Source organism: Podarcis filfolensis (genome assembly GCF_964270895.1).
Source record: "Podarcis filfolensis genome assembly, chromosome: 10".
Classification (NCBI taxonomy): domain Eukaryota; kingdom Metazoa; phylum Chordata; class Lepidosauria; order Squamata; family Lacertidae; genus Podarcis; species Podarcis filfolensis.
This window is the reverse complement of record NC_139612.1, coordinates 598,187-625,684: the sequence shown is the minus strand read 5'-3', so window position 1 is coordinate 625,684 and position 27,498 is coordinate 598,187. Positions and strand designations below refer to the sequence as shown.

At 42.4% G+C, this 27,498-nt stretch overlaps 1 protein-coding gene across 7 annotated transcripts in view; it reads right to left on the bottom strand.

Annotated features, from left to right (window-relative positions):
* The window catches only part of ITPR2 (inositol 1,4,5-trisphosphate receptor type 2), a 334,430-nt gene that overhangs the window by 50,979 nt on the left and 255,953 nt on the right, over positions 1-27,498 (bottom strand). For 5 of the 7 annotated variants that reach the window (XM_083574843.1, XM_083574844.1, XM_083574845.1 and 2 more), the window contains 3 exons: positions 20,402-20,512; positions 13,698-13,793; positions 6,143-6,262 (listed from right to left, as the gene is read on the bottom strand). In XM_083574843.1, the coding sequence (XP_083430969.1) occupies positions 6,143-6,262; positions 13,698-13,793; positions 20,402-20,512 (327 nt within the window). The remainder of the gene's footprint in view (positions 1-6,142; positions 6,263-13,697; positions 13,794-20,401; positions 20,513-27,498) is intronic. The other 2 variants (XM_083574846.1, XM_083574847.1) reach the window with 2 other exon arrangements.

Sequence of the window (27,498 nt, the reverse complement as noted above, 5' to 3'; positions counted from 1 at the left end):
CAACTCTATGATTCTATGAGTACATGCTCTCAAAGCTGGCCCCTAATTTTTAAAAACTAGTTTAAAAAGAGCAAGTGCTATGCCTGTGCTCCTATTTCTGTTGTTTGTTAACAATGAATTGGGTTGGGGAGGTTCCCTGTAGAACAAACACATGATTTTACAGGTTTGCAAAGATGGACCACAATCCGCTGGTGGGCCACTGCTCAATTTGTAGTGGACCATATAGCATTTGTTGGTTGTTGGGATTTTCCCCAAGAAGGTCGAACTAGGTAGCCCTAGTCTGATTAAGATCACTTGTTCTGTCTTAAGCAAGACTGAACATCCAGGATGATTTAACAAAGATTACTGATTTAACATTGCAGTCTTCAGCTGCAATGCTTACCCCATTTCGCTGGGGGTAAGCCTCATTCAATTCAATAGAATTTAATTCTCAGTACACATGGCTAGGATTGCACTGTTAATTAGCAAGAAATCTTATTAAGTGCATGCATGTGGGAGAAATGATACTGGGTGTTCCCTGGTGAGAACAAGGAGTGCCAGGGTGGGGAATATGTAATTTTGCCCCCTCTGTTAATGTGAGCTTAAGACTGCAGAGAAAGCAGCGGAAGTGAGATTAACAACAACAACAACAACAACATATTATTTATACCCCAGTTATCTGGCTGGGTTTCCCCAGCCACTCTGGGTGGCTCCCAACAAAATATTAAAAATACAATAAAACATCAGACATTAAAAACTTTCCTAAACAGGGCTGCCTTCAGATATCTTCTAAAAGTCAGATAGTTGTTTATTTCCTTGACATCTGATGGGAGAGTGTTCCACAGGGCGGGCACCACCACTGAGAAGGCCCTCTGCCTGGTTCCCTGCAACCTTACTTCTCCCAAAGAGGGAACCGCCAGAAGGCCCTCAGCGCTGGACCTCAGGCAGAATGATGGGGGTGGAGACGCTCCTTCAGGTATACTGGGCTGAGGCCATTTAAAGGTGAGCACCAACACTTTGAATTGTGCTCAGAAATGTACTGGGAGGCAATGTTTGTCTTTCAGCACCTCTAAGGGTCTTCTGCTGGTTCCCTCACTGTGAGAAGTGAAGTTACAGGGAACTAGGCAGAGGGCCTTCTCAGTAGTGGCACCCTCCCTGTGGAATGCCCTCCCTTCAGATGTCGAGATAAAGAATTACACAACTTTTAGAAGACATCTGAAGGCAGCCCTGTATCGGGAGGGTTTTAATGTTTGATGTTTTACTATGTTTTTATATATGCTGTAATAATATTTTTATATAATAATATAAATGATGTTGTTGTTATTATACTTGGTAGGTAGCACTGGTGGTCTCTGTAGTATTTCTGTATTTTGGATCTGGTAGTAGTTATTATGGTTGCCATATGTTTGTTGCTGTTGTTTAGATAAATGTTTTTAGAGGATATCTTATCTAATTGTTTTGTGCAGCTTTAAAATGTTAATTCTTATTGTATCATTTGTATTTATTTGTGATTATTATGGTATAGTATCTATTCTTAAGGAAATCAGCCCTGAGTGCTCACTGGAAGGACAGATCATGAAACTGAGGCTCCAATACTTTGGCCACCTCATGAGAAGAGAAGACTCCCTGGAAAAGACCCTGATGTTGGGAAAGATGGGGGGGCACAAGGAGAAGGGGACGACAGAGGACAAGATGGTTGGATAGTGTTCTCGAAGCTACCAGCATGAGTTTGACTAAACTGCGGGAGGCAGTGGAAGACAGGAGGGCCTGGCATGCTCTGGTCCATGGGGTCACGACTAAACGACTAAACAACATGGTATAGTAAACAGATCAGAGATTTCTTTGGCATATGGACTGGTATATAAGTTACCTAAATATTCTTTCCATTGTATTCAGAAAACAAAATTGCTAGAAAATAATGTTAGGCATTTAAGTCAGTTTGTGTCATGTTTGATCAAACATGGTCACTTTGGTCACTAGCAAGGCAAATCTGCTGCACCTAATGACGTATTCCTTTCCTTCCACTAATAATTACCAATTAACTCAGATTACTACTGTATGCTTACTAGAGAACCCAGGGATAATATTTTGCTTCCACTCAAAAGAAAAATGCTTCTCTCTCTCTATTTTTAAGAACTTTATCAATGGAAGTGAATGGCCAACTGTGCTAGACAATCAGGAGAGAGATTAATTCAAACTGATGTTTGTATACTGTGAAGACACATCAATATCATGTTGTGTAAAATTCTTTTAACCGTAGCAGGTGACAAAAGCAGTTTTCATGATGCCCATCAGGAGATAGTTGGGTTTGCATAGGTGATCTCAGCTAATGAAATGCCCAATTATAACAATGATTTAGATCAATAGCCACCTCCTCTGGATCCTAGAATTCAACAGCCCAACCACTGCTGTGACCTGACAAGTGAACATCATTGTGTACATTATCAATAAACATGACAGACTTTCCAAAGAATATGCATCCTGTTAAAAGCACGAGAAACCATTCTTTATTACTAACTAGCACCCATTATGTAAAATATATTTTTAGTCTATTGGAATGGCTCCTAGAATAGTGGGGTGAATTCTTTCCCTTGTCCTTAGCCTCACACTTACTGTTACCTCTCATTATAGTTTCCTTTTTATACTGGAAAAGGCAGAGGATCAAAAGGGGAGAAAAATGAGTGTGGGGAAAGGAGATTGGGCCAGGTTATTGATTCAGCAGAATAAAGTAGTGTAGCTTTTCACTGCTTTTACCTTTTGAGGAGGCAGGTGTTGGTGGCATTGTATGAGGTACGTTTAAATGCACACATTCAAGAGTTAGGGCAGAACCATCTCTCCGCATAAAGGCAAATAGCATTCCATGTAGATTAGACTAAAATCTTCTCCTTGAAATGCTGGTTTTTACGTGCAGGGGGTTCCTCCCCCATTTTTTGAGTACTGAAATGCCCCACCCCCACCCCAAGCCCAAGTTGGAACAGTCAAAGAAAGGCTTCACCACATGATTTTCCTGATTGTACAAAGTGGGCCTGAGTGCTTTCACCCTGTTTTTTAATGCTACACTGTTGATTGGTACAATCCAATTCTATTATAATCAAGGAAGCTGTGCCAGTGAAAGAGAAGACTGTATCTGAAGCCTCTTCTACTATTAATGCAAATGGACAAAGCCTCTTTAAAGCAGAGGTGGAGATCCCAATGCTTTCCAGATGTTGTAGGACTATGTCTCCCATCATCTCTGCCCATTGGCAATCCCTGTTGGCTAAGACCAACTAGAGTTGCAGTCCATCAACATCTGGAGGCCTGCAGGTTCCCCACCCCTACTTTAGAGCCTACTGTGTCGTGGTGGCAATAAAATGCACGATGCTCAACATGCTTTGAATGAATGATCACAATAAATGGAAGAGAACTTGTGAAACGGATTGCATTCAACCAAGTCCTACTCAGAGTAGACTCACTGAATTGAATGAATCACAGTTAGCCATGACTATTAATTTCAATGGGTCTACTCTGAGTAGAACTTAGCTGAATAACACCTGTTGCATTTTCTAACACGTGTCTCTATTTCAAGCATCATTTGGAGCTTTTCCTTTTCTTTACCTTCCTATTAGTGTCACTTGCTCCTTCCTTTTTGTTCTCCTGAAGTTTGAGGCACAGTTAACAATAGACAAAACAAAGCACTGGAGAGACCAAGAACAGCAGGTAGGTTTGGCACCCCTGCCCCTTTGAGGTTCATCCATCCTAGTGAGTATCTGCCATTCTCTCATATAGGAAAAGGGAGGACCTGAATCTGGAGAAAACAATGCCGGGGGGGGGGGGGCAAAATCTTCTGATAGGATGACTAGACTACCAACCAATCCTCATCTTATGGAGGGTGCAATGTGCCTCCATGCACAGGACACACAAGGCACATTGCTCCCTCTCCCAAGCCTCCCCCACCTGCAACGCACAAGCCACATGCATCTCCCCAGTTACGACAACAAACATTTACCTAGTAGTTAGTAAACATTGCTCATCTCATGCAAATTATCTCTTCCTTTTTACTGGAGGTCATAGGAAGCATCTAGCGATGCTGTATGCAACAAACAGGTTGCATTTCCCACCATTTCTGCCACTTTTGCCAGTATTTTACCATGGGTTGTGGAAATAATGTTGCATATGCTAAACTCTCATAAATGGTTCAGTCCTATTACTTAGAATTTGCATCTCATCATGGGCTCTAACCACTAGTACAGGGGATGAGGCATTGCTCTTGATGGAAGCAGCAGTTTTAGGAGGGAATTAAGCTAATCATTTGTGAGCTATGGAAACAGTGACCTTAAATGGCAGGTGGAAGTAGGATGAAAAAGAGAGGAAAACAGTAACACAAAAACAGCAAGCAAGAAATGTATGAGAAGATGCAACACAGGAAAATACTGAGAAGAAACAATAGCTTGCGTATGGGAGAGTAAACATGTGTGTCTTGCCGATGTCTCATCTAGGAGCATGTGGTGCTATCCTATCTCCCACATTACATTGCAACATATTTATATCCAGTGCTTTTTTTCTTAAAAAATTGTTTAGGGGTATTCTCATTTTCCTTCTCATATTGAAATACTGCCCGTCAGCGAGGCCAAACTCAGATTCACAAAATGTTTAGGGGTATGCATACCTCTGCATCCCCTAGAAAAAAGCACTGTTTATATCTTTCTAAGCATGGAAGGTCAGCAACTTACAATAACGCTTTTGGTAAGATCAACCACAAGTAGGAGCAGGAAAGGATGTGGCAAAATGCAGAACTGGCTACTGCCTTTTAAACAGCAACAGAAACTGAGAGTCTGTTTGCCCCCAAAATAAACTGTCATAACAAGGCTGAGATAACAAATAGAGGAACATGAATCTAGTTTCTGCGGCTTCTTGTAATCACTGCAGAGATTGCAAAGCTTTCCTGGGGCCAATTAAAATCCAGGATATTCTCCTGTTGGGACTCAAAGGCCAAGCTAAACCATATGAACTATGGCAAGCTTGTAGAATTTGTAACTCTTCAAGCCAAGCACAGGCTAGTAGCCTACCAGTTTGCTAGTAAAACTGAATTATTGTGTCGTAAAATGATGCATGTCTAAAAAGTGTGTCACCAACACGAAAGGTTTGGAAAGCTCTGGTGTATAGGGTGCCACTTCTAGTTATCAGTGTTAGGCAATCTGAGTCAGCAGTGTTGCTCAACTAACACTCAGGAAATGCTGACATACAGTAATCATCTCAGGGACTGCATTATCATTATTTGGTTATATGGGATGATCTTCTGTGGGACGATAAGTTGAGAAAACTCAGCTAATGAAATCACAGCCTGTGGGTTGCATCCACTACTCTGCAGGCATAGTGCCACTGATGCAATGGGACTTCTTTTTCATCTCCTCCCCCTGCACGTCGCCCAAGTGTCTGGAGGTGATTTTGAGGGGCAATGGAAGACTAGAGGGGACAGGAGAGGAAGAGGAATTTCCATTGTGCACACAGAATGCTGTTGCACCAGTGGAGCTGCAGTGTTGCATATTGCTGCACCCAAGCTTCCCCTGCCCCCTCCCCCACCTCCCCTCCCCACCTTGGCCACAGCCATGTGGCCAAGGATGGTATGCATACAGGCTTCCTATCAAATGCATTTTTCCAGCTGACAGGTCTGCTTTTTCAGGAGAGATGGGCAGAGCTTGATTGGTATACAGGACTCAGTTAACCAAGCTATTTTCCTATGAAGTCAGAAAATACCACGTCTCAGGAGTGCAATGGATCCAAATCCCAGGACTCCTGTTGAACGCTCCTGTTACTCCAATGGAGATAGGATTCTCCCCTCCCTTATCTGGTGGTGGGCAGCAGTGGAAGGAGGTCCCTGCCTCCTTTGCCACTTAGTAGGTCCCTGCCCTTTGATTCTTTCTCATTTCCCAGGGTGCCTCCAATGTGGTTTGCTGCATGGGTGTGGGAAGTACTGGCACACTGCTTGGGAATGCACTGCAACAGGCCAAAATTTCACAGACACACAGAGAAATATTTTTTGTAACAATTTCCAATGGTAAGGTATTAACTAACTTCAATCCCTTCCCTACTCATCCGGGACTAAGCCACACTGAACTCAGTGGGATTTACTTTTCAGTAGACAGGTACAGAATTAAAGCATTCAAAGGGCAACACAATGCAATACCTGATGAGCTAATATATAGATATTATGTCCAACATCTTTTGGCGAAATACCGTCACCCCCATTTTCCTCATCATGTTCACTCTCCAGACCCTGACTGTACGCATTCTTCATTACATCCACCTTCAAAACAAATTGAAATGCAGTTGACATGAAATATACTGACGCTAGTTTCAACGTAACAAATCAAATTTGGATTAATTTCAACAGTTCATTTCAGAGAGGACATACCGTTACATATTTTTTTCAAATGAAGAGGAAATGTGCAAAAGTTCATTGGAGTATGTGGCCGGGGCGGGGGATCTAGTTCTCCTGAATACAGTGAAAGCTTGGGTTACATACCGTCCTCCTTACGAACGCTTCAGGTAACGACCTCTGCTAACCCAGAAGTATGTCTCCTGGTAGTGAACTTTGCGAGTGGAAGTTGCATGGCAGCAGCGCAGCGCCCCATTAGTGAAACACACCTCAGGTTAAGAATGGTTTTGGGTTAAGAATGGACCTCTGGAACGAATTATGTTCATAACCGGAGGTACCACTGTATAAAGAAATTTCAGTGGGGGAGATGGAGTTATTTTTATTAAGGATAATGGTCCCATTAAAAGGAAAACTAAGTGGACACCAGAGTTTCTCATTTCCAAGTTGCCGATCAATAGGGGTATCCAACTGCTTGCTTTCAGAGAAATAAATAATGCGTAAAGGTCAGATAATCTTTCTTTCATCAGGAAACATCACAAAGACGGGATATTTTTTTTCTTGGAAAAAAATCAGACAATGGAAATTTTAAGAAGTTGTGGAACCAAAGTATTACAGGAAAACTAGTCTGTATGACAAAAATGTTGACCAGATTTTTCTCTGGTGAGAAACTGTGAATAAGAGTTGTTTGAGCTGTTAAATCCTTGGCCAATAACTAATTTTTGAAATGGAGGAGGGGATGAAAGGCCTGCAACATTGACTGCCCCCACTTTTCCATGATTCTCAGACGTGGGGTCTATAGCCTTCATCTTTTGCTTCCCTTATTCATATCCACTCAGTATTGACACTGGCTGTGAGTCAGCAGTGGAGATCCAGGCTAGAAGTCTGACGGAGACTCTGTCTCTCTCTGTCTCTCTGTGTGTGCGTGTGTGTGAGAGAGAGAGAGAGGGAGAGAGAGAGAAGTCTGTAGTTGTATGCTGGAAGAGAGCTGCAGAGAATGGGGATGGAGTTGTCAAAGCCCTCTTGCAGTTCATACTGGGAAAGACTGGGTGAAAGAACCTTTCCCTGCATCTTGAATTGTACAAGAAAAAGCAGCTGATCTGAACAATACAAAGGTGGGTGGGTGGAAGCTGAGGTTAGAGGAATGTTGGAGAAATCCCCAAATACCAACATTCAATCAATAAAATGCAAAGTAATGCATAATTTGCTGGCTCATCTTGTCTATTTATCAAAATCATTTTATCCATATCAAAATCTCTTACCATTCAAGGATCCCAAAACGATTTACAAAATGAAATCCCAACATTAAAATATTAAAAACATGTAAAATCAAATAAGTATTCAAATATACATTAAAAATCTAAATAAAATCAACAACAAACAATAATCATGGTCAGCAATATACACAATGCCAAAAATGAGCCAATAACCTATTTGGGGAAAGCCTGAGCAAACAAATGTGTTTTCAGCAATCTTTGGCTGCAGCCTGCTGTGGGTGCGGGGGTGGGGTGAGGGAATATGTTTCAAAGAGTTGCACTGCTACAGAGAAGACCTGCAAATAACATATGGTAAAAAAATGTCACCACTAACAAATCCTCTTCTGATTATCTTAACATCCTGCCAAAGACCTACATAGGGGAAGGCTATCTTTTAGGTATTCTGGTCCTGAGCTGCTGGCTTAATATGTCAGCAACAAAGCCTTGAAAATGGCTTGGTGGCTAACAGGCAGCCAGTGCTTTTAGCACAGGTGTAACGTGTGCACACAGGTGTAACGTGAGGGACGCGGGTGGCGCTGTGGGTTAAACCACAGAGCCTAGGACTTGCCGATCTAGCAGTTCGAAAGCACGTCAAAAGTGCAAGTAGATAAATAGGTTCCGCTCAGGCGGGAAGGTAAACGGCGTTTCCGTGCCCTGCTCTGGTTTGCCAGAAGCGGCTTAGTCCTGCTGGCCACATGACCCGGAAGTTGTACGCCGGCTCCCTCGGCCAGTAAAGCGAGATATGCACTGCAACCCCAGAGTCGGTCACGACTGGACCTAATGGTCAGAGGTCCCTTTACCTTTACCGTGTGCACAACTGAATACTCTACCTTGTGGCAGCATTCAGCACCAGCTCCAGTTTGTACATCCATCCCAAATGCAGTCCCATATACTGGATTACAGTAATCCAGACTTGAGGTGATCAGTGCCTGAGTTGCAGTGATTTAGACTATTGTGGTCTAGGGAAGGGTGGAGTTGGTGCACAAGCCACAACTGCTGAAAGGGATAGCCACCAATTATTTGTGCATCTCGTGGCAATGATGGTTCCAAAAGTATCCCCAAACTACAAATGTTGTGTTGTTGAAGATGGTGTGCGATCCTTTGGATTACTGATAGAGCTTGGATATGCAAAGCTGCTTCACACAGTGGGTTTTCCTAACACACAAGCAATCACAGCGTTTTATTGACTGCATGTGTGCCTGAGACTACAAGTAGGAACATTACATGAACCCCCAGTGTACACAGCTAATGTCAACGTTTTAGGGAAGAGGTAGCCAACGTGGCTGCCTCCAGATGTAATCAGTAAGCAGCGTGGCCAGTGGCCAGGGCTGGTGGGAATTTTATTACACATTTGGGGAGCTGCCCGTCTTCAGCACCTGAAGAAGAATGACCCTAAAGGGAGCATTTGAGATGTTTCTCTACTAGCCTTCACCAACCTGATGCCCTCCTATGACTTCCATCAACCCTTCCAGAACATTTGGAGGGCACCAGTTTGGTTAGGCTGCCTCAGACCATTAAAATTGTTTTTTGTTTTTGTAAGAATCCTCCATGTGGCTTGCGCAATGTCTAAATGACCCAATGAAATTAGGTCCTGCCCGCATGGCTGCAATATTTAAATGGTGCTCCAGCCACATGACCAAAGGGTAGTATGGTAGCTCAGAAAAGGAGATGTCAGCCAGGAAGACTCTAGTTTAAATGTCACTTCTGCCATTAACTCACTATATGGCCTCAGGCAAGCCACTCTTTCCCAGTCTCTCATCTGGAATTACTACATGGGAGCCCCCCCCCCAGTGTAAATTGCAGGTGTGGGAGAGTGATCTGGATTAAGACTTCAGCAAGATTAAAACCCCACTACCCCCATGCCAAGATCCCAGTCTGGACTGGATCCTCTGTAGCTGCAATTTGCATGGGAGGGGACTGTTATTGGAGTGGATTCTTCCAGTGTAAACTGCAAGTTTGTTGGTGGAGAGAGAGAGTGGGGGAATGAATAAGGAAGATGTTGTTGTTTAGTCGTTCAGTCGTGTCCGACTCTTCGTGACCCCATGGACCAGAGCATGCCAGGCACTTCTGTCTTCCATTGCCTCCCGCAGTTTGCTCAGACTCATGTTTGTAGCTTTGAGAACACTGTCCAACCATCTCATCCTATGTCGTCCCCTTCTCCTTGTCGTCCCCTTTCCCAACATCAGGGTCTTTTCCAGGGAGTCTTCTCTTCTCATGAGGTGGCCAAAGTATTGGAGCCTCAGCTTCACGATCTGTCCTTCCAGTGAGCACTCAGGGCTGATTTCCTTCAGAATGGAGAGGTTTGATCTTCTTGCAGTCCATGGGACTCTCAAGAGTCTCCTCCAGCACCATACTTCAAAAGCATCAATTCTTCGGCGATCAGCCTTCTTTATGGTCCAGCTCTCACTTCCATATATCACTACTGGGAAACCATGGCTTTAACTATACGGACCTTTGTTGGCAAGGTGATGTCTCTGCTTTTTAAGATGCTGTCTAGGTTTGCCATCGCCTTTCTCCCAAGAAGCAGGCGTCTTTTAATTTCGTGGCTGCTGTCACCATCTGCAGAGATCATGGAGCCCAAGAAAGTAAAATCTCTCACTGCCTCCATTTCTTCTATTTGCCAGGAGGTGATGGGCCCAGTGGCCATGATCTTCGTTTTTTTGATGCTGAGCTTCAGACCATATTTTGCGCTCTCCTCCTTCACCCTCGTTAAAAGGTTCTTTAATTCCTCCTCACTTTCTGCCATCAAGGTTGTGTCATCCGCATATCTGAGGTTGTTGATATAAGGAAGATAGAAAGAGAGTGTAGCCCTGCTCACTTTTGGCTCCAGTCCTGCCCACCACTGGTATGTGGGCTGCAAATCAAAGGAAAAAGGACCGAGACCTGCCCTATACAAAATGGCTATAGTGCTTCCCGTTCCTGTCCCGTGCCATGGTGATGGCTCTCTCAACATCAGAGAGGCACAGGCTGAAAAAGGGGGTGGAAGGGGTTAAACAATTCCCTATAAACCTCTTGGGGTACGGGAGGTACTGGCAGCCCACCGTCACCTCAATGGCTCGCCCTGGCACAGATCACTGTGGGGATAGGCAGAAGCACTGGGTGCTATGCAATTCTCCTGATGCAAACCCCACCCCCCAAATTGCCATTGGATGCAGAGGTTCTCCTTATAATTGGGTTTCAATTGGCATTAAGAACAGGCGCACAACAGACGAGATGGACATGGTCGATCACGAACTCCTGGACCACCGCCTTGCCGACGTGGGGATCCAGGGCACAGTCCTTCAATGGCTGCGCTCGTTTCTCTCTGGTCGGGACAGAGGGTGGCGCTTGGGGGGGAATTGTCATCGCGCCACTCCTTGGTGTGCGGAGTGCCTCAGGGTGCGATTCTCTCCCCGATGCTTTTTAACATCTTTATGCGCCCCCTCGCCCAGCTTGTCCGGAGTTTTCGGCTGTGCTGCCATCAGTATGCCGATGACACCCAACTCTATCTGTTGATGGATGGCCATCCTGACTCGGCCCCAGACACACTGTCTGGAAGCTGTGGCTGGATGGTTACGTGGGAGCTGGTTGAAGTTAAATCCTTCGAAGACAGAGGTCCTCTGGCTGGGATGGAGCGATATGGGATTGAGGGGGCAACTCCCATCTCTTGCGGGGGTGCAATTAGTGCCAGCATCGTCCGTTAAGAGTTTGGGTGTAATCTTCGATACCTCCCTCTCTATGGAGGCGCAGATTACAGCTATAACAAAGGCGGCATTTTTTCATCTCCGCCAAGCTAAGCAGTTGGCTCCTTATCTCTCTCGCCCTGACCTAGCCACTGTGATCCACGCGGCGGTCACCTCCAGACTGGATTATTGTAACTCGCTCTACGTGGGGCTGCCCTTGAGACTGACCCAGAAACTCCAGCGGGTGCAGAATGCCGCGGCGAGACTCCTTATGGGGTCTTCGCTGCGAGATCATATTCATCCGGTACTATACCAGCTGCACTGGCTCCCGGTGGAGTACAGGATCAGGTTTAAGGTGCTGGTTTTAACCTTTAAAGCCCTATACGGCCTAGGACCCTCGTACCTACAGGACCGCCTCTCCTGGTATGTTCCACAGAGAAATTTACGGTCTGCAAATAAAAACATCCTGAAGATCCCAGGCCACAGAGAGGTTAGGCTGGCCTCAACTAGAGCCAGGGCTTTCTCGGCCACGGCTCCAATCTGGTGGAACGCTCTGTCACAAGAGACTAGGGCCCTGTGGGACCTGACATCTTTCCGCAGGGCCTGCAAGACAGAGCTGTTCCACCAGGCCTTTGGTCAGGGCGCAGCCTGACCCCCTCCTCTGGCAATCTGCACAGAATTTTGCTTAATGGTTGCCATCAATTTGATTTTAATTAATTTTATGGTGAATGTTTTTAGAATGTTGGATTATTTTGATTGTTGTTAGCCGCCCTGAGCCCAGCTTCGGCTGGGGAGGGCGGGATATAAATAAATTTTATTATTATTATTATTATTATTACTGTGAACAATCAGCTGCATGGAACAGAGGTTTGAAATTGGGAGAAGATTCTATCTTGTGCTGGAGGTAGATGGAAGAGAGGAGGGCTCTTTGCTATATTTTATAGAAATTTTTACATTTTTGATCCAGCAACCCTCTCCTAATATTGGATTTTAAACTATACAAGTGAGGATGGCTTGATGAAGAGATATTTAAAAGAAGATGTAAAGCTGTGTGTGGCTTGAAAGGAGTAAAGGCGGGAGGAGAGCCTGGTTGTTTTGTTTGGAAAGATATCGCTGGGAGTTAGAACCTACCCCCACGCCCCGCCCTAAAAAAGACTTAAAGACTAAGGGACCATGGAGAAGTTGAGATATAACCAGTGCTTTTTTCTGGGGGGTATGCATACCCCTAAACATTTTGTGAATCTAAGTTTGGTCTCATTGAGGGGCAGTATTTCCATATGAGTAGGATAATGAGAGTACCCCTAAACATGTTTTTAGAAAAAAAGCACTGGATATAGCCAAATTTTTAAAAAAGCAAAATGCTATGGTAGCGGCAGAAGGAAAGTGGCATGAGGGCTTTTTGTATGTTGGAAGAGGAATGGCACCGACTTTTCCCTCCCTTCCCAGCCAGAGGAAGAAATGGCGAATCTCTGGAACTTGTTGATTCTTGGTGCCAGTGGAAGGGAGGGATCTGCTCTTGTCAATTTGGAACTGCTTGAGTATTATGGGAAGGAGCTGAGTCAGAGAAAAAAGAGGCTTTAACCTTGAAGTTGCCGCTTTGCCACAACCAGGCTGGAATACAACAACAATAGTGGGAGTAAGGAGATACTCCCAAATGCTGCAGGAAAAAGAAAAACATTATACAGACATATAAGGCCAAGAGACTAACAACTGACTTTTGGGTGTGGAATTCGCAGAATGAAAAGGAAAAAGCCATGGTTCCTCACTTGAAGCTTTTTTTGGAAGTTAAATAATATAATAACATGAATAGAAATGATTAAAAGTGCAGCTGTTAATTATGTGATAATTTAAAAAAATGAAATGTAATAGAAATAAATAAGAATATGAAATGCAGTAATATTAGATCATAAAGATCCATCAAGAATGATGCGTGGGAGGCCTCTTAACAAAATTGTATTAATTTGGAACTAATTTGTGTAATTGGGTTTATATTGGAAAATAATTGACAAAATGGCTATAACCTATGTTGGGCCCTTGGGACAGCACAGCCTCTATTTGCAAGGAAGGGTGGGGGAGAGATACAGCAAAAATGTTTTATTGAATTTAAGCCTATTTTATTTTATAATACAGGTTTTTATGGTTAACTTAGGTTCTTCAGCTTGTAATGTTCTCCCAAGAGAGCTTACTGAAGTATGATAATTTAGTTAAGAAAACAATTATAGAAAATAATGCTTAGAATGAATAACAGTAATGAAGTCATAAAGACAGACCTGCTTAAATGCTTGACCTGTTTAAAGAACTATTTGTGACTTGCGGCTCCCGTCCTGATGTGACATCCAGTCACTGTCTGGGTGCAGAAACTATTAAGCGATATCAAATAATTTATTTTACAAAAGGATGGTGACATTTTCAATTAAAAAGATAAAGAATATACAAATATTTACTTACCAGCTCTCTTGGTCTCATGTTGAAAAGGATTCTTTCAGCATTTTCACTGTCATGCCTGCTTTCCATAATAGCCAACAAAAGCTTGGAGGCATTATTCTGAGGGCACAGAATTGAATTGATGCAGTTAAAATTTATTTCATGAATTAATGATCCCTGTATTTGCTTTAATTGATATTGCTAGGGCTGCTTTCTTTATTAGATAAGATTTTAAACTGCTTGCATTTGTTTTTGAAAGACATAACATTAGTGCAGTGTAAAGCTAATTAACTTATTTCTTTGCAAGTGTGATCAGATAGATCAGATCAGAAGAATCTTTAAATGCATCAGCCACTATCTATAGCAATAAAATAAAATAAAATAAAATATACTGAAGATAGAGGTAAAACTTAACTATACAAAATGCATTTTGGAGGTTTACATCAATAATCAAATAATAGATCTTATTCTAATTGCCCCCACCTAAAAACCTTGCAGTTTTTTCTGTCGCCTGATCATCTTGATCTGCTAGAAGAAAGGACACAGTAGCAATCGTTGAGCTGCCTGGCATGGACAATAATAGAGGGGTAATAACCTCACTCCTCAAATCTTTAGAAAGAGTGCAAGCCAGAAGCACATGAACCACTGACTCAATACTGCCATCTCCACATGAACATGACCGTTTTTCCAGCCGAATTTTTTGAAATCGACCCTCAAGTACAGCCGAAGGTGAAAGTGCAAAAATGCAAAAGTGAAAGTGTGTCTGTATTTTGGAATTGTTAAATTTTGCAGGTAGGGTGCCAACATGTCAAAATGACTAGGTGGAAAATAATCATACCATGGACAAAATTTCCTTATTGTGGCCAAATTATTCTGTCACTCAGTATCATATGGGTGCTGTCTAATTAAATTATTTGCTTTACGAAACCTAGTGTTAATAAACATTTGCGGTGACAAACCAGAAAAGTAAAGCTTTTTCTTGACAATTTTAGTCCAAGTCCTCTCATGACAACCTTGCGATACCAAGGGTAATAGACCAGTGGGGATTAAATTTAGGCGAAGCCAATAAGTAAATATCCTACGCCAAATTTGTAATTCAACATAGGGGAGGTTAGCCTCTTTTTTAAAAAAAATAATTTTTATTAACAGGCCAATCACATCACATTATCCAAATCACATTAGTTCCAAATTATACAGCCAAATTTTAAATTTTGTTGGGGGTACCCATACATCAAGCTCTGAACGAGTCCAAACATGACTTATATTGCTGCTTTAATTAAACAATTCTATCCAGTTCAATCCAGATAGTCCTTTATTACTTTCTTCATCTTCTTGTTGTTATCGTATATTCCTTTCTTTGCGATCTCTGATAATCTTCACAAGCAGATTAAAAACAGGCATCCTCTGTGTGGGTGGGGAGGTCAGCCTCTAAACACAACGAAGCATTTGGAATACAGGATGGAACAGAAAAAAATTGCCATAGGAACGTAAGATTGAACAGCTTCAGTAGATCCAAGGTCCAAATCTCAGCTCCATACAATAACTGTGCTGGGGATTTAGCTTTAAACACTTCAAGTGCTGATAGTATGTGATTGCCACCTTTTGTACGGAAAAAGCGTGTCAGATTTTTGGTGCTTTGAGATGCTTTTGCCTTTGCATACAGTATTTCTGATGTGCTTCCCATGACACTGTTGACTGAAAAATAAGGCCGAGGTATTTAAAGACTATCTATGGGCCCTATAGTTTCTTGAAAACACAATGACTTTAGTTTTCTTGTAATTCACAGCCAGCTGTTCCCTTTGGCAGTATCCTGTGAATTCCCTCAACTATCTTTTTAGGCCCATTTTTGTTTGAGATAGAAGTACTGCATCATCTGCATATAATAATATAGAGATGGGTTTTTTTGGCCAATTTAGGGGCGTGATACTCTGGGGATGTTAAACTCTGGACAATATCATTTATATATAAATTAAACACTGTGGGAGCTAGAATATAACCTTGCTTAACTCCATCTGTGGCTGGTACAGATTCTGTCAGCTGCCCATTTGTAGAGCAACACACTTTCACCACAGTGTTTTTATACAGACATTTAGTCAAGAACAATAATCTTTTATCTATACTTGAAGAGTTCAGCTAATCCGACAGTCTTACTCGAGAGATTGAATCGAATGCAGCTTTCGGATCAATGAAAGCTACATATAGCACACCACCTGGTTACTTAACATACTTATCTATATTCAGGTAGGTAGCCGTGTTGGTCTGACGCCGTAGAAATATAGTAAAAAAAAACAAAAAAATGAAAGCTCATACCAAGAACAAACTTAGTTGGTCTCTAAGGTGCTACTGGACAATTTTTTTATTTTTTAAATATATATATACTTATCTATAAAATGGGCTAGTACAACGCAATGGTGGATCTGCCTTGTCTAAATCCTGCTTGCTCTTTGGCAAGAATAGTTTAATCAGTTATCCAATCAGCTAGCTTATGTTAAAGATGCTTTGCATATAATTTGCTAATTACAGGTAGCAAACTAACTGGTCTATAACTAGCCAGATCGGATGTAAGACCTTTTTTGAATATGGGGATAACTACCGCTGTGGCCCAAATAACCTGGATGAATTGATAAATGAGATAATTACTGCCAGCAGGGAGACCCACCAGTTGGTGTTAGACTTCAACAGCTCTGGGGGCAAATAGTCTATGCCTGGTGCTTTATTATTATTTAACTGTGAAATAAGGTTCTTGACCTCAGTTGTAGATACTGGAGGCCAGTCTGGAAAGTTTTCCAAAGATTCTGTTATTTGGTTGACCTCTTCATCTTGCCCATAATGGAGTGAATGATGATATTGCATCCCTTCATTGGGTCTGATAGTATGCACTGAAACACTTCAAGCATTCTCCAGCAGGCCTGATATTGTACACCAGAAGAGGGAGATGTCCTTATTGTGAGAGGCCTTTATTATGATATGCCAAGCATGTTTTCTGCTTTCTGTTTGATGGGAAGTTTTGCTTCTGCACATGACTCTGGCAAACCGCTCTAAGCTGAAGCATTCCTTCCTCACCCACCCTAGAATGTTATGTTCTTTGAGTTCATGAAACATCGTACCCTGACCTGTTCTTAATGCATGGTTGACCACATCTACGAAATGTGATAGTTATGTTCTTTTAAGTTCTGCTATATCAACCACTAGTAATAGTTTAATAAGGAGGTTTTCATACCTGTCCAATTCTGTGTTCCCTTTCCCGACCTTTAATCTATTGATGATTAATGCCTATATGCAACCCTTGCATTGTATTTGTGTTAACCAATCAGCAACAAGCACATATGTGGCAATGCTGTAATATTCAATAAAAGGGACTCCCCGAGACATGCTTGAGAGATGCCTCCCATATGACACTTGTCATTCGTCTGTCGTTTATTTCAACCCAACATTTTTTCCATCTTAGCAGAAGTTTATACTTCTATATGAGGGGAACATATTCATTAATTAAGAGGGGTAAATTTTAGTTCCTATATTTGCGGTAAACTCTCTTCAGCTGGCTTTTAGCCTGTTTCCACTCTTTGTTGAACCAGCTGGAAGATCCCATTGATCTTATTGAGCCACTGTTATGATCTCAATTCTCGAGTGGTCTTGCAACTTATCAGTCAAGATCTTAAATAAAGTCATAGTCTCAGCAGCAGAGGTAGCTGAGATGATAGCAATATGAATAGCCCTTAAGTCATCTGTATGAAGATGAGTCAGAGCTAGATTGAGTACTAGTGGGGTCCACTTAATTCTACGGCCTGCAGTCACACCTAAGTTTGCATTAGAGATAAATTGAGTTTTGGGGGAAGAATTGTTAAATACTGGGCCTACTAGTACCATTGTTAGAGGTAAATTATCACTTTCAATATTATGGCCCACCTCAAACTCCATGACAAACCTATATGCAAATTGCAAGATTGCAATATAATTTATCACACTGCCCCCATGCTTTGCAAAGTGGGTATATTCCCTGGGCTGATCGCCCTCTGTCATACCGTTTAATATTAGCATGGCTGTTGTAGTTGCATTCAACTTTGTGGAGATGAAACATGCTAGACCCCCACTGGCCCTACCACCTTTCGTTGAAATGTATGCTCAATATATGGCAGGCTGACAGGGCACTCACTGTGCACCACCTGCCAGCTCATGTATTTTTTTTTTTCAGGTCTCTCTGACTTGTCTTTTATTCAAACTAAGAAGTCAAAAAACGCTGCTCCCTTTCTCCCCAGGGGAGCCCCTCCATTCCCTTTTCTGTTTTTTTTTTAATGAATATTTATTAGATTTTCCAATTTTATATAAACACACAAAAAAAAAGAGAAAAAGAAAAATATTAAAAACAATTCAGTTTCAATAACAGTTTTTCAATCACATATTTCTTTGACTTCCTCATACCTCCCCTTCTTGTTCTCTAGTTCACCTTATTAATTCAGCAAATCCTAATCACTTAACATTCCTTTAAAATAAAACCTTATTTTCCATTCAGCTTTTTTTTTTAAATTTAATAACATAAACCATTATAATCCCCATTATCTTTATCATAACAGCTAGTCCCCACCAAAGTTCAAACCAACATCTTTTCAAAATTCATTAATTTTATAATATTTCTGTAGATAGTCCTTAAATTTCTTCCAATCTTCTTCTGCTGACTTTTCTCCCTGGTCGCGGATTCTGCCGGTCATTTCTGCCAGTCCCATACAGTCGATCAACTTCATCTGCCATTCTTCCAGAGTGGGTAGATCCTGAGTCTTCCAGTGCTTTGCTATAAGTATTCTTGCTGCCGTTGTAGCGTACATAAAGAAAATTCTGTCTTTCTTTGGCACCAGATGGCCGACTATGCCCAAGAGAAAAGCCTCTGGTTTTTTCAGGAAGGTATACTTAAGTATCTTTTTCATTTCATCCACCTGCCAGCTCATGTACGATATAGTGTACAGTGCAGTACAGTGCAGTATGTACAGTGAAGTGTAGATATATACATACATAAACACATTGGCCCCAAACATGCAACCCATATTGTGTACATGGAACAGCTGCCAGGGCATGAGCACACATGCAAGCACTCCAGCTCATCCTGTGTTTGCTACACACACTTTTGTGAATGTGTGCACAAATGTCATATTAAGGATTTGGAAATATTTGGGTTAAGAGGTCCTATGGCTGGGTTGGGATGGCATGGGGATGAGGGACCAACTCCCTTCTCTTGTGGCGGCCCAATTAGTGCCATTGCCTTCCGTTAAGAGTTTGGGTATAATCCTTGACGCCTCCCTTTCCATGGAGGCACAAGTTACAGCAACACCCAAGGCGACATTTTTCCACCTTCGCCGCATCAAGCAGTTGGTCCCTTACCTTTCCCGCCCCGACCTGACCTGACCACAGTGATCCATGCGATGGTCATCTCCAGGCTTGACTTCTGTAATTCGCTCTACGCGGGGCTGCCCTTGAAGCTGTCCCAGAAACTCCAGCGGGTGCAGAATGCTGCAGCAAGGCTCCTCACGGGGTCTCTGCCATGGGAGCATATTCACCCAGTGCTTTTCAAACTGCACTGGCTCCCGGTAGAGTACAGGGTCAGATTTAAGGTGCTGCTTTTGACCTTTAAAGCCCTTCACGGCCTAGGACCCTCGTACCTACGGGACCGCCTCTCCCGGTATGCCCCACTGAAAATCTCAAGGTCCATAAATAGCAACACCCTAGTGGTCCCGGGCCCTAAGGAAGTTAGATTAGCTTCAACCAGAGCCAGGGCCTTTTCAACTCTGGCTCCAGCCTGGTGGAATGCTCTGCCTCATGAGACCAGGGCCCTGCAGGATCTGATTTCTTTTCACAAGGCCTGTAAGACAGAGTTGTTCCTCCTGGCCTTTGGCTTGCAGCCAATTTGATTCCCTCCCTCCCTTTCTTTTTTCTTTTCCTTCTCCTCCTGCGATGAGGCTACATTTTAATATTTTAATGTCTCAATATTTTAATGTTGTATTTTAATTTTGTTTTTAAGTTTTAATCATTCAACTTGATTTTATTATTACTTGTAAGCCGCTCTGAGCCTGGCCTTGGCTGGGGAAGGCGGGGTATAAATAAAATTTATTATTATTATTATTATTATTATTATTATTATTATTATTATTAAAAAAATTAAACTCTCATGTACAGAAAGTGCAAAGCTTTAGCTTATGCTTTTTGGCAAACAACACAACCCCCCGAGTGCATATCCCATTAGGAGTGTGTTTTGCCCAGGAAGGAAATGCTCCTTAGTTCAAAGAATTTACTGCAGAGGATGTTTTTTAAAGAAATGCATCATGCAATATCATGCAAGCTGACCTCCTGCTACCGGCATAATTGTGGATTACTCCGGCAAGGTGGCAGCAAGGTGAAATTGCAACTGCGGGGCAAATCCAGTGCTCCTGCTGGTACATTTACACTATACCAAACTTGTGGCTGCCTTGCCCCTTCCAGAAAGCTGCCATGATACTAGTGGTGGGAGGTCTGGCACATGCTGGCACCCAACCCTACCAACTGCTACTGCTCCAATGTAAATCTTAAGTCCAGTTCTATGAGCTGCTGTGCAAGTACAGCGGCTTGTGAGTTTGAGCCATGGGATGAGTATAGGTGATAAAGGCTGAAATCCTATATATGCATACCTAGAAGTGAGTCCCACTGAACCCAGTGGAACTTATTTCTGAGAAAATATGTATAGAATAGCCCTTTAAACACTGTACCTTCAACTGAAGCACTAGGTCCATACGGTATTTTCCAAGAGGATTGATATCATTCAGGATCAAGGCAATGATAATGTCTATGCCATTAGATTCATGTGTCGCTATGCAGGACTAGAACATAAAAATAATTATAAAGACAGCAGTGTACATATTGCAAATTTTCAGATATACAATAATTCCTTGGGGCCTTAGGTGACACAGTGTTTTGAATCAGAGTCTAGGGTAACTAAATTTTACTCACAGCAGACTCATTGGAATAAATGAACAAGAGTTACATCAATTAATTTCAGTGGGTCTACTCTGAGTAAAAAACTAGTTGAATACTACCCCTAGACACTGAGGAGAAATCTTGATTGACCCCTGTTGCAAAACCACAAATAGGAAATTGCTATTATTATTATTATTATTATTATTATTATTATTATTATTGAAATCCAAACCATTTTTCTTTTTAGCATCAAGTTGATATAAAATGAACTTTTTAGTTGATTTTCAGATGCTGAATGGACATGCAAACTGTGCCTATTAGTGATGCAGTATATATGAATTTAATATACTTTTTTGGAGGGGAGAAGGATACAGAGCTGCAGTCTGAACAAGCAACAAACATGTGCAAACCCACCACAAAACACCCAAAAACAAATCAAGCCCCCCCTTTTTCAAAGTTTATGTGTTATAACAGCCTGAATTATACTTATTCCATAGCAGCAGTAGCAAATGTAATCTAAGAGCTTGATCGATAACTCTGTAGCACGGAGCAGCACAGTGTCCTACACTGATACTGCCCCACTCCAGAATCCTGAAATAATATTTCATGAATTTTGTAAATACAGCGGTACCTCGGGTTAAGAATTTAATTCATTCTGGAGGTCCATTCTTAACCTGAAACTGTTCTTATCCTGAAGCACCACTTTAGCTAATGGGGCCTCCCGCTGCCGCCGCGCCATTTCTGTTCTCATCCTGAAGCAAAGTTCTTAACCCAAGGTACTATTTCTGGGCTAGCAGAGTCTGTAACCTGAAGCGTCTGTAACCTGAGGTACCACTGTACTCTAAAGCACTACAGAAATGCTATGTATCATACAAGGTCCACAGCTGGATCTTAGTCAAACTTTGCCTCAGGCAGAAAGGTGGGATACAGAAAGGTAGCAGCTGGCATGTTTTCCCTCAACTCACCACCTACCCACCTCCATTTAGCATGCTCAGAGCATTGCCCCCATTTTCCCATTGCAGCAAAGTGTACTTACAGGTGGTCCCAAGTCACCCACAACCTTTTGGGTCAGGTGACCCCAGAGACTGTGCTACTGCTGCTTTGCAGTGCAACACTTTACTATTCTCAAACTTTAAATAGTATTTTGTGCCACTATGACAGAGTAGCATAGACTCTACAGGACCCCCTCTCCTACAACGCCTCACTCTAGAACAGAGCTGTGTGTCACGACACTTTAGCGTGTTGGCCGCAGTGTGTAGGTGTGTCGCGCGAATGCTCCCTGCGCTCCTCATGGGGCTGGAAAGGGGTTAGTTTAACCTCTGGTTTGCTAGTAAAACTGAATTACAAGCCATTGTCCTGAGGGGCTCTGGAGAGCCTGATACAGTAGCAAAAAGAGGAGGAAGAGGAGGAGGAGGAAGGTCAGAGCATGTACGGCAACGTACAGTGCAGCAACAACTGTGCCTCAAACAGCAGAATGTCTTGTTCCTGGCCCTAGGTAGTGCCATGGCTCAGTGATAGAGCACATGCTTCAATGACAGAAAACCCCAGGTTCAATTTCTGACAACACCAGGCAGGTCTGGGAAACCCTGGCAGTCAGAGCAGAAAGTAGTAAGCTACATAATCTAATGGTGCTACATTATGTAGATTTCATTATCAATAAATCACTTGTGAAAGGTATTCAAGGGTTTTAGATCTTATGTGGCAGTCAATCAATAATATTGTATTATGGGAATAATCTACCCAAAATTAAGCTTCTAAAAACAAAAGAGCAATAATTAACTAATGTTTCAGCAACTAATTTGGAGACATATTTATTTCCAATGGGGGAGAGTTAAACATGTGAAATGAATGGGATTTAACATGCTTAGCTTTGGTTAGATCATTGCCATAATACAGAACATTAAGATTAATATTTATTACTTTGGTACCCAAGAATTGTTATTGTAAAAATTGTTTTGCAGCTTTACAAGTTGTGACATTAAATCTTTTGAACCACATCCAAACACAAGAGCATTTGTAAAGGCATTTTACAAATTAAAACTGTTCCCGCATTGCCCAATGATAGGTTTTGTGCTAAACACTCAAATCCCAGTCCAAACCTTCAACATTTATAAAGCCTGAGAATTCTCAGAATAATAAACTGCATAATAAACCTTTACAGCATAGCCAAGACATCTGCTGAAGAATTATTAAAAAGAAAAGCTAGAAATGTGTTTCTTGGTTTCATTGCCAATGGGGTAGTAGGAAGGTCAGGTTGTACCCAGTGAAGAAAATTTCGTGTCACCCCCCTGCAACATTTTTTTTTTTTTTTTTGCTGCAAAAATGGTTTTACGTTATTTCATATTTTCTTACAAAGGAATGTGGATTCTGGGCCTCTGATAACAAGTAGGCGACTGTGGACAGATAGTTAAATCTACCGGATGGCTTGTGTTATTTTATTTATATTTATTGTTTATTTATTTATTCAAATTTATTTTTAAAAACCTGCAAAGTGGTTTACCAAACACACACACACACACACACAGCAGTAAAATCAGTAAAATCAAGAAAAATTAACAATCCTACTTTAAAACATACAAAAGCTTAAATATTAAGATTAAAATTACTTCAACTTCCTAAGCATCTAGGTATGCTTGCCTAAAGAAGAATGCTTTTAGCAGGTGCCCAAAAAGAGTCTAGCAAAGGCATGTGCTTTGTTGCAATAGGCAGGTGCTGTCACAGTAAACAATGCAGTACAGATATTATGTGGAACCTATAGTAGTGCTTGAAACTACTGACGGGGAGGTTTTATTTATTGTGATTTCACCATGCTCTGTATTATCTGAAAAGGAAAACATTTATTTAAAAAGCAGGACTGCACAGCAGCAATCTAGTCTCATCATGATCAGTGGGACTTATTCCTAAGCTCCCTTGCATCCAACTTGTACCTAAAAATCTGCACAAGCCTGCACCACAGAATTGTAGAGTTGGAAGGGACCCCTGAGGGTCATCTAGCCAAACCTCTGGGGCAATGCAGGAATCTCAACTAGACCATCCCTGACCGATGGCCATCTGTCTTTCCTGTTTTCCCCCTCAGCCAGGACACACAACTGGAGTTGGGGGAAAAGATAAATTTTGACAATGGGGCAGATTTGTCAGGCGTGCGCAGGAACAGCTTGAAGACTTTACACAGAGAGGAACCCCACACGCATGTAACAGGCAGGGAGCCAACTCAGATAGAGAGAAAGACATTTGGGAGGGGAGGAGAAAAGAGTACCAGAGTCCTCTCCTCTTTGGGATGGTGGCGCTAGGGCTTTGGGACCACCCTCCCCAAAAGATTTACTTGTCTTCAATGTATTGTTACCACTGTTATTCTATAGTACAGATCCTTTTTAAATTAAACACTTTCTCTAGAATTAAAGTGGCAGAAGTAATCAGTAGCATCAAAGGAAAGGCAAGAGAATAGTCCCTAATAGATACAAGGGAGACCCAGATACACAAGCACACAGAGGTAAATAATGTGGCCTTGGGGAGAGAGGTGGGAATGTACAGTTTGCTGTACTTAGTCTTGAGATGGGAGACTGAAAGGGCTTAAGAAATAAAAAAATAAAAGTCTTGCGTCTAGGAATATTTTTCTGCAAAAGCATCAGACTGGTTGTCAAAAGTGTGAACTTCATTAATAGACCCTAATTGGTCAATTAGCCACAGAATAGCTTTGCTGCTTTTTCTCATCTTCTTTTAATTACACAACTGCTTGGGGGGGGGGTCCTAGCTTCACGCAGGGGAGGCTGGGGGCAAAGGGGAGGCCGGCCTGCCGAGCACCCAGGGCGGCGCTGAGCTGCTCCTCCTGGCGCCACACGCGGGCAAAACGGGGCGGCAGCGCTGCCATTGTCCCACACGCTCCACTTTTGGGGGCAGCAAAGGTATTTCGGAAGGGGGCTTGGGCCCAAAGGGAGGCCTCCTCAGCAGCCCGGAAAGTCGGCCTAGGGGAAGAAAATGAGACAAGGCCGAGTAGACTAGGCCTTGCCTTGCCTTGGCCCCGCCCCCAACCCAGCTGGCCAATCGGCTGTGTGCAGGGGGCGGGGCGAAGGCAAGGCAAGGCCTAGTCTACTCGGTGGCGTCTCATTTTCTTCACCTAGGCCGACTTTCCAGGACCTGGGAAGCCAAGCGGAGGGTGGGGCAGTAGGACGGGTCATAAAAAACTTTTTTTAAAAAAAATGCCTGCTCCAAAGTTATTTTTTTACTAAACTAGGGATTATATAGCTATATAATTTCATGCATATCAGTTAATATCTTGACCCTGCTCCACTGAATGGAAATTTCAGCCTTCACGACATAGGAAAATGGCCAAGTAAACAGCTATTTTCATGGAGGAGGGTCAAGATATTAACTGATATGCATGAAATTTCATATATAGCTATATAATCCCTAGTGTACTAAAATAAGACTAACCTGATCTCGTTTTTTGACAGAATTACAAGCCTGGTAGATGAAGGGAACGCAGTGGATGTAGCCTACCTTGATTTCAGCAAGGCATTTGACAAGGTGCCCCATGATATTCTTGTAAAGAAGCTGGTAAAATGTGGTCTTGACTATGCTACCACTCAGTGGATTTGTAACTGGCTGACTGACCGAACCCAAAGGGTGCTCATCAATGGTTCCTCTTCATCCTGGAGAAGAGTGACTAGTGGGGTGCCACAGGGTTCTGTCTTGGGCCCGGTCTTATTCAACATCTTTATCAACGACTTGGATGATGGACTCAAGGGCATCCTGATCAAATTTGCAGATGACACCAAACTGGGAGGGGTGGCTAACACCCCAGAGGACAGGATCACACTTCAAAACAACCTTGACAGATTAGAGAACTGGGCCAAAACAAACAAGATGAATTTTAACAGGGAGAAATGTAAAGTATTGCACTTGGGCAAAAAAAATGAGAGGCACAAATACAAGATGGGTGACACCTGGCTTGAGAGCAGTACATGTGAAAAGGATCTAGGAGTCTTGGTTGACCACAAACTTGACATGAGCCAACAGTGTGACGCGGCAGCTAAAAAAGCCAATGCAATTCTGGGCTGCATCAATAGGAGTATAGCATCTAGATCAAGGGAAGTAATAGTGCCACTGTATTCTGCTCTGGTCAGACCTCACCTGGAGTACTGTGTCCAGTTCTGGGCACCACAGTTCAAGAAGGACACTGACAAACTGGAACGTGTCCAGAGGAGGGCAACCAAAATGGTCAAAGGCCTGGAAATGATGCCTTATGAGGAACGGCTAAGGGAGCTGGGCATGTTTAGCCTGGAGAAGAGGAGGTTAAGGGGTGATATGATAGCCATGTTCAAATATATAAAAGGATGTCACATAGAGGAGGGAGAAAGGTTGTTTCCTGCTGCTCCAGAGAAGCGGACACGGAACAATGGATCCAAACTACAAGAGAGAAGATTCCACCTAAACATTAGGAAGAACTTCCTGACAGTAAGAGCTGTTCGATAGTGGAATTTGCTGCCAAGGAGTGTGGTGGAGTCTCCTTCTTTGGAGGTCTTTAAGCAGAGGCTTGACAACCATATGTCAGGAGTGCTCTGATGGTGTTTCCTGCTTGGCAGGGGGTTGGACTCGATGGCCCTTGTGGTCTCTTCCAACTCTATGATTCTATGATTCTATGATTCTAAGACCTTTGGAGCAGGCGTTTTTAAAAAAAGTTTTTTATGAACCACCCTAGTAGGGCAGTAATTGTTCCTTGATAATTTGTCACCCCACTCCATGATGGCACCCGGGGAGACTCACCCCCCGCCCCCTTCCTAAGCCCCTGGGGGTAGTTAATTTGTTTTCTTGTGTTTCTGCAAAGACCACCTGTGCATTCTGTTGCCACACACATCTTTGCTTATATACTAATGTTAAAGCATGTGCATAAACATGCTTTCTGTAAGAAAAGAATATTGCTATTGTTGTCACCATATTAGTTATGATAGTGCCCATTTTACATATGCACATACATTCATATATGTACTTTAGGGCAGGAACAAAGATGGTGTGGTTAAATACTCGGGTGTGGGAACCCCTGCTACTCTAAGGCTGCCAGGTTGTCATCAGGAAAAACAGGTCGGTCGCAATCTACTGGTTGATTGTGGGTGCCCCTGAGCTGTGATCAACAACTTTGGCTTTCTAAAAAAAGCTCAACAATCGAAATCCAGTGGGTAGATCACTGCCATTTTTTATAGTAGGAGTAGATCACAGTCTCTTGGGAGTTGGACATGCCTGACCTATGACAATGCAGGAGGAAACAGTGCAGATGCTATGCGTGCTATATGATCCTTCTCTGGTCCATCCACTCTCTTCTTTGCTTGCTTTAGTGATCAAGACTATAGCATCACTCCACAGCAAGCATGGAAGGATGATGAATGGAAGCAAGACAGAACCGCTACAAAACCTCTCACTCAATCTTTAGCATGAAATGTAAAATCAGGTTCACTAGGTTGCAAACTAGCAACCCTACAAATACCAATATTAACTGATAACATAACCAGAAAACTTACCTTACATGTGTTCACTCAACCACTTAAATTTGTGGAATTAGCACTGCTACAGGTGCCACATAATATCTGTTATGCATTTCAAAGGACTCAATCATTTAGTGTGGCAGCATCTACACTTTGGAACTCCCTACATACTGAGCTCATGCAGGCGTCTTCACTTGTTTAAACAAGTCTACCCACTTTATAAAATAAATAAAATAAATAAACATGCAGTTGAAAAAATACGTCAGAAAAGGCCTGGTCTAGTTTGAAAAAAAAATCTAGGTTTCTTTCAGACCTGAATTTCCAATGGCATTTCTAGCAGCATAAAGAAATGAAGCATAAAGCATCAGATACTATCATGCTATTAATTAGGTGATGACACTTTCTAGATGCAG